Source organism: Camellia sinensis, chromosome 3 (genome assembly GCF_055761805.1).
Source record: "Camellia sinensis isolate YWXY chromosome 3, ASM5576180v1, whole genome shotgun sequence".
Taxonomy (NCBI): Eukaryota; Viridiplantae; Streptophyta; class Magnoliopsida; order Ericales; family Theaceae; genus Camellia; species Camellia sinensis.
The window spans coordinates 20390471-20398402 of record NC_138963.1 but is presented as its reverse complement, the minus strand read 5'-3'; the positions used below and the strand labels follow the sequence as shown (position 1 = coordinate 20398402).

At 35.5% G+C, this 7932-nt stretch overlaps 1 protein-coding gene across 4 annotated transcripts; it reads right to left on the bottom strand.

The window, feature by feature from the left end:
• Positions 1 to 351: 351 nt before the first annotated feature.
• On the bottom strand, positions 352 to 7932 carry LOC114283374 (dentin sialophosphoprotein-like protein). 4 transcript variants are annotated; one of them, XR_014363536.1, is made up of 11 exons: positions 7516 to 7882; positions 7355 to 7440; positions 5841 to 5985; positions 4563 to 4698; positions 3379 to 4418; positions 2803 to 2884; positions 2367 to 2425; positions 2056 to 2156; positions 1804 to 1864; positions 1240 to 1293; positions 352 to 568 (listed from the first exon to the last, which is right to left on the bottom strand). XR_014363536.1 is itself a non-coding variant. In XM_082919224.1 (10 exons), exons 1-9 carry the CDS (start codon positions 7606 to 7608, stop codon positions 1268 to 1270), a joined length of 1728 nt encoding a protein of 575 aa, XP_082775350.1. In that variant the 5' UTR covers positions 7609 to 7932; the 3' UTR covers positions 352 to 568; positions 1240 to 1267. The 4 variants fall into 4 exon arrangements, 3 of the variants coding, with proteins under 3 accessions (XP_082775350.1, XP_082775351.1, XP_082775352.1); XM_082919224.1 differs by lacking the exon at positions 2056 to 2156 and having other exon boundaries at positions 7516 to 7932; XM_082919225.1 differs by lacking the exon at positions 2056 to 2156 and having other exon boundaries at positions 3379 to 4421; positions 4569 to 4698.

The following is a 7932-nucleotide window of genomic DNA, read 5'->3' as shown; positions in this document are numbered from 1 at the left end:
AAAAAAGACATTAAAATTATGAGTTTCCCAAACAATTTTACTTCTATGTTTTACTAAAACATTCATAGAAGTTCAATTTTCAATTAAAAAAAAGAAAAAAAAAACTATTTCTTCACATGAAACGGCTAAAAAAGTCCTGCTTGCTATTGAAAACCGATTCAATCACAATGTTGTGAGAAACACACATGAATCAAAACACAACTACATTACTATACTTGTCTACCATTGGGCTACAAATGTTATAAAGTATCTGGCTAACCAAGAAAGTAAATGATAGCAAGTATTGACCTATATAAAATTTCTTGTGCTTCGAAATTGAAACAAAAAAAATTACAAGTCAATTGAAAACCATTTCTTGACTGAATAGGCTTCATTATAAAAACTAATACTATACAAATACAAATACATGAGACCCCATACAAATACAAAAAAAGAAGGAAAGAAAAATAAAAGGTTATTTTGTACAAATACAAACTACATGAGACCCCATACAAATACATGCGCCCCCAGTGATCTAGGTATCGACTTCATCTCCTTTGGATGCCGTATCTTCATTTTCTTTATCAATCTGCCAATAAGAAGAATATTTTATGTAAAAAAAAAAATCGAATAAAAAAGAAAAAATGAAATGCACCGTTTCTTCTCGTGCTCTCTTACGCTGTGTTTGGTTGGAGGATTTGAAGAGGGATTTGGAAAGGGAAAAGGAAACGGAAAAATTTGGTGAAATGTGAATAAAATATACCTACATTTCACCTAGTTTCACACACCTTTTCCTTTTCCCTTTCTCTTTCCAAATCCCTCCTCAAATCCTTCAACCAAACACAGCATTAAGCTCTACAAAAATATGCATGATGCTAAGAGTCTAGGCCCAATTAATACTGTCTACCACACAATTGCCGTTGTAGAGAATGCCATCAAAGCAGACAGTTCCAACATAGGTGAGTGAGTTGTTTACTGCGATACATGTTTTGGGCTTGGTGCACAATATTTTGTTCGCTTCCCACCACAATGAAAATCTCCTGAGGTGGTAACAACAAGAAAGGTCTTCCCCCTGTGATTGTATTCCTAGTTTTTAGATTGCCGAAAAGCTAATCTTTCCAATTTTAACAGATGATATCCTGGATTTCTTCCTGTGCCCCCCCCCCCCCCCCCAAAAAAAAAAAAAAAAGACCAGGATTTTTATTTAAGCATTTTTTACATCTCTCCGTTCGCCACAAGGTCAAAATCAAATTTGTCTACCTTTCATAGGGAAGATTCTGCAACAAGCTTATCTTTGAGGTTCAGATCTACTTCCTGCCAACAAAGCAAGCTATCCTTAAAATTCGTACATTGGCAAAGTTCCCCCCCCCAAAAAAAAATGCCATAGGATCCAAAATAAGCAGTCAATCTCCAAGATCAGCAGGCATATATAACACATGGGAAAATGTTAGTTAAAAAAGCCGATAAAAAAAATAATAGTTAAAAAAGAACAAACCATATGCATCAATGGAAGATATGTTTTATAAAAAAAAATTGGGATCCAATCGACCTCTTGACTAAGAAACATATGGCAGGACTGATCCCTGAAACATTTATACCCACCCACCAAACAACACACTCAATAGCCCTCCCTCCGCACATGAGTGGTCCAATTGTGTGAGGGAGGGCTGTGGATATAGCCTTTGTTGCTGTGCATTTAGTCTCTCCTATTTTAAAATAAGTAGGTACAAATTGCACTGCAATGTATATCCTACCACAATACTGTCAGAATGCGGAGACAGATTATCTTTTAACTTGCACGAAAAAGTCATAATTATAGGGTACCTCTAGATGGTTCTACACCGCGAAGGCCTTCCCCTTCTCGAATTCCAGTAATTTGACGATCCTGAAAACAAATGAAGTGCAAGTGTCCTTAGAAGAAAGAAGCAGAAAATATTATTAAGCAACAAAGATCTTACAATTTTCCAATTTGAAGTTGCAAAGACGACAAAAGGAAGACCAAAATGGATGTGATTAGGCAATTGAATATATGGCTTTACATAAAGCCAATTGGAGAAGAAGGATCAAGTAGCCCACCTTCAACAAATAGCTTTACATATAACTTCCACACATCTTCTCTAGCGATTACTCGCACATTATTACTTGCACACACATTGCATGTGCAAAGAGGCTAGTATCTACATATAGAAACTTTCAACTCAATAAGAAAATTTAATCAGGTGGAGTAAAATTGGCAACAACCCCCACATTCAAACTTATCAGATGAATAAAGTTTTGCACAAGTGGAGAATTGTGTGTGCATAAAGTAGAGTTGCATCCAGCCATCCACTCAATGCAAGTAAAGCAAATGCAAAGAACAACTCATAAGCCTAGAAATCATCAAAAACCTTATCATAAATCGGCATTTGATTGCGCCAGAATTGTAGGGTGGGTAGAAGTAGTCTTCCTGCAAAATAATCAACATTGAGTACACGGGCAAGAACCAATCTGAAAATAAAATTGTGAATAAAGAAATCCAAGTTATTGTCTTTCATTTCCAAAGAATATTAGGACAATGTAAAGAAAAGCATAGTGGAAAAAAAAAAATTCATCCAAATTCCCCACTGCTCTTATACAACAATACACTTGTTATGATTGGGAATTAATTGAGCAAAATAGTAAATAGTTAGCAAACTGTGAAAGGAAATATATACACCAAAAACCAGAGAGAGAGAGACAGAGAGAAATATATAGATCAGCCTTTTTATGGTTGATGATGCAACAGGATACAACAGGCCATGAAAATATATATCTGCAAGTGGTTTTATAGTATCACAAACTTACCTGATCTAGATCTTTTAAAACTCAAAGATTCTGGAGAAATAAAAGATGCTTTCTCTGTTCCTCCCTGGCTTACAGGACTTTCCTGAATAAAAACAAGAAAAAAAAATATTTAAACTGTGACAAGAAAAAATGTGAAAAATAAAAGATAGTACACCTGGTTAAATCAATAATTGCCAATAAAAATACATATCCAAAAGTCAAAAGATAACATCAAGAAATTCTGCAAAAAACTTCACTCCAGAGGTAAATGAGGCTCCAATTTTTCTCTACTGATGATCTTCAATCATAATAATGAAGACCAGTTCCAATAGTTCCACAGAAATAATCTTTATGCAGCCAAAAACCTTAAACTTCTATTCCAGTTAAATAGCATTGCAACATAGTCAATATATTAATATTGCCTGATAATTTAAGCATCATGTAACTTGGCTTGTTCTAAGGCATGGGGAAATTGCTAATATCAAACTAACAGAAGAAAATTTTATACATATATACATATATTAATAACATTAGCATCTCTAGATCAAGGTGAACAAAGCAATTTAGATGTAGAAGTTCAGGGGACAGCTTACTAACATATGTCAATTTTCTTTTGGTTTTCCCACTAGATTTGCTTGCTTTTTTATCATTAGTTTCTTTCTTGCTGACTCCAATTTCCAAGTCTTCTTTCAGGTTTGCATCACCAAGCCCAATGGAAGACTTCAGTGCCTTGTTCGTCTTCTTCCTTTGCTTACCAGCTTCAAGGTTTAGGGATAATTTAATTGTAGAAAGGTTTGCACTTACATTTCCCAACATAACCTTCTCCTCATCTTTGTAATTCGTTCTTGGACTCTCTGACCTTTCAGCCGATGATTTCAGGTTCATACCTGAAGTCTCCAAAGGCACAGCCTTTGTGAATTTACACCTATGAACTTTGGACACATTGGTTCTTTTTCGTAATGGAGATTCTATTGATGCAACATCCAAATTGACATTATCATTCAAAATGATAAGGTTGTCTGATCCTTCTCTTTCTGACTCACCCCTCGTCCTTTTCTTCCCTTTCCCATCACTTTTTGATAGGTCTTTCCTCTCACAAGATATTGCCACACAACTGCCTACATGTTTCGGTTGCACTGCAATGTCAACCTCAAATGAATTGACAGTATTCCTATCAGAATGTAATGATAAAGGAGGGTCTATGGTATCACTTTCCACATCACAAACATCCCTGTTTACTGGACCTGCTGTGGAACCTGGATGAACCACAATTTTTGATGTCAAAGGAAATCTTTCTACAGTACCTTTGCTGCCACCATTAGAGATTCCTGAACCAATGTTGACATGAAATTCATCTTCAACGCCATTAAATGAGTCAGTTACATCATTTTGCAGGTCGAAACCAGTTGAAGCACTGCCAATGTTCATCTCGGACACTACTTGAGAAGAGCATATTTTTGGATCTTCAACTGAAGACTCATTAGAAGCACCATCTTGGAGTTTATGTTGTTTCTTTGTTGAGAACATATTTCCAGAGTCTTCTGAACTCAAATCCATTTTGTCACCGCTATCATGCCTTTCCCCACTGACGCCCTTTTTATTTCTGTTTGGAGTTTCTTCACTAAAATCAGCAATACCTGCAACAGAAGAAAAATTTCAAGCAAGAAGAATATGAGACAATGTTAATATAGAAATGTCAAATTGATCAGTCTGGAAAAGTGAAAGAAAAAAATATTCTGGTAATTAATAACATCTAAACAATTTGGCATAGTGCATGCTACTTCCTGAATCTGTGGATAACTTGTCATGATCCGAGGTGCTTCTTGAAACATCCTCATTGCTAAATCCTTCCCCCAAGCACTTCTCAGCATATTCCTCCCAGAAAGGAGGGAAACCAAATACAAAATGATTGAACACCTATCCAGAGCACGAGCTAGAATTTAAACTTCAATTTGGCATGTCATCAATTGCAAGCATAGTTGTAACACGTCATTGGAAACATATAATTGTTGCATTACTCATAAAAAGATTAAAAACAACCTTGAGCTATGTCTATGTGAAATATACATAACAAAACGTGCAGTAGTGCAACCCAATGACGTGTTAATGAATACAGTAGATCTAGACACAGATGGATTTTCTTGCATATTTTTTTTCCTTGAAAATAAAAAATGAGAAAAACATGATACTTTATTTAGTCAATCTGCCATCTCTCATAGTAATTTATATGTAAGAAAAAAGAAATAATAAACATATGAGTATATGATTTGGAATCACAACTTCTAGATTTGCCAAATCCAGTGCTTGTGCAACCGTTAAACAACACAAAAGCCTTTATGTGTGCACCTTCTCACAGGAAAAAAATGACTGTATGGTGTGCCAGGATTCCACCATTCAAGACTTGCTTTCTACCATTTGAAGTATGCATACAGAAATGACTAATTTTCAACCCATGCATACAAAGTCTCAACTCAATTTGCGTATCAACCTGGCTTCGTTTGGGAAGTGAGTTGGCTTTTTGACCTTTTGGTTTTTTTGGCTATTTTAGCCTGGGCTAAAAAGTTTGATTTGGGAAGGGTTTTTTGGCTTTTTTGACTTTTTTTGTAAAAAAATAGTGTAATAATTATGGGTTGGATGTGATATTTTGTTTGTTGTGGCTAAAATAACCTATTTTGTCTTTTGTGGCTAAAATAGCCAAAAAAGCCCATAAACCATCTTCCCAAACGGAGCTGTAGCATGACACCTGCCTAACTGATTATAGCTTCTCCCAAACCAAAGGCACCTAGCCAAGCTTGAGCCAGATGCTCTAAGCTTAAGAAGCATTCCCTTACTCAATGACCATCACGGTCATCAAATGATCTCACTTGACCTGTTATTATGACAGGATCCAGGTTTAAATGGTTGTATTGTATCACAAAAGTGTATGACATAGGTGAATTTTATGGTATAGTCTGCAAAGGATCTAAGTAACATACCAGTTAGTCCATTCTTAAATTATTTATTAATCCATACAAATCACCTAATCTAAGAAAGTGGAAGAAACACAAACATTTACATACCTCAGAGGGAAATCCATTTTCTTTTGTGCGATCCTTGTTTATGAAGCCTTTGATGAGAACAAATATCCCGTCAACTGTCTCAAGAGTGAAAACATCATATCTCTTAAGAATTGGTGCAGAGGAGAACACTCGCACAGCTTGTTGCCTGCAGCACAAAAGAAAATAAATATTGGACAACAAAAGCACTAGAAGTCCCACGTCAGCTAAACATTTTTAAAACAAATCACAACCTCAAAAATACGTAGCTAGTTGAACAAGAAATTAAAACCATAAAAATGCAATTGGATAGAATTTCAAATGAACAGTCTATGGAAAAGAAAAATTATGATTAAAGAGACAGCAAGGAAGTAGCAAACTATTGTCCATTCAGAGAAAATATCTTTCATGTAAGACACATTGGCATCCTACCATTTGATATATGTTATAGAGGATGAATATCAATGGGAAAGAAAACTTAAATTGAAGCATAATCTCAAAGCACTGATGCTCTCTAGTCCATAAACTATAATATAATTGGAGCAAAGTCTGATAGACTAGTACCAATCCATAGTAATAGATGATGTGTGAATATATACAGAACCTAAATTATCAACAGGCTCTCCAAGCACATTGAACATTCATCCAAGAGTCGATCTGCTCATTGGAACACTTAGGCTATTTTTACTTCATGATATGGGGATGGATTTGAAAAGGGTAAGGGAAAAGGGAAAATATGTGTGAAATATTTTCCTTTTCAAATCTTTTCCCAAATCCATGAACCAAACACAGCCTTAGAGGATCTCCTGTATCAATCACTTCTATTACATTGTGATTGAGTGAAGCATATGGGTAAGTATGATATCAATACTTGAACAAAGAACCTTGTCGTTTTAACCCCATGCTAAAAAATATCTGCTGTAAAAGCTAAAGTATTTACATCATTAATGGATTGAATAATTGGAAAATGAAGGTGAGATTTTCAAGAGCATGGAACCTACAAAGAAGGCATAATTGAGTGCCTTGCATTGCATGTGCTTCACTGTAAGGAGTCCCATGTATAGTGAGACACTTTGGCCGTGGCTTGATAAGCTTGGTGCATTTTTGTCAGGCCTCTGCCCACCTTTAGGAACTACGATCCATAAATTCGCTTATTTCAGCTACCATACTATTGCTTTCTTTGTTTCCCCTCTCCCTCAACATTTCTAAGTTCCGATTTCCGACCCATATTTGTTGAATTTACACTTCAAATAATTTCAAATCAAGAAGCCCTTAGTTAAAAAAGCCCTTATTCAAGAAGCCCTTCATATGGTATCCATAAAAAAACAAAAAAACATGTGATAGCTCATTTTCTTGCGGGCATATTAAAACTTTGCACCATTCCTAACTCACATTTTGCTTAAAAGCATAAATTTTTTAAAACAAAATAAAAAACCACTAATCATAACAGCACAATTGACACATACAAATGAAATCCCCCCCCCCCCCCCAAAAAAAAAAAAAAAAAAAAAACCCTAAAAGTTAAAAAAAAGCCTTACTCTCGAGAGGTCAGCCCAGCAACGGCAAGTCTCTTCCCTTGGAAATCATTTTCAGCCATAATCAACCACCAATCATGCAAACAAACCTATTAAAAAAAGCAGAAATCAAACCAAAGAAACATGTGAGGGTTTTGAATCGAGAGAGAGTGAGAGAGGCTTACTGTTTTTTGAAAATAAGATGAGGAAGCAGGATTACTACTGTCGTTAGTGGAAGTGTCGTTGATTGAGTGAATTGGTGCTGAAGTTGAAGCCATGGCAGGGAGAGAGAGCAGAGCAGAGCATAGCACCCTACGGTGAGCTTCGAGAACGCTACTTTTTCTACCTCGTGTCGAGAACTGCCGGCAACCTCTTAGTTTTAGATTTACGCACACAAATTTTAATTATTAACGTTGGGTCGGGTCGGGTCGGGTCGGGTCGGTTGGGTTTAGTTTTGAAATTGTGATTTTTTTTTTTTTTTTTTTTTTTTTTTTTTTTTTTTTTTTTTTTAGGAGTTATGATTTAAGTGTGCTGTGAATTGAGTTTTGGAAAAGAAAATTTATTTAGTTATAATTTTTTAAAAGAATTTTTGGATTTTAACT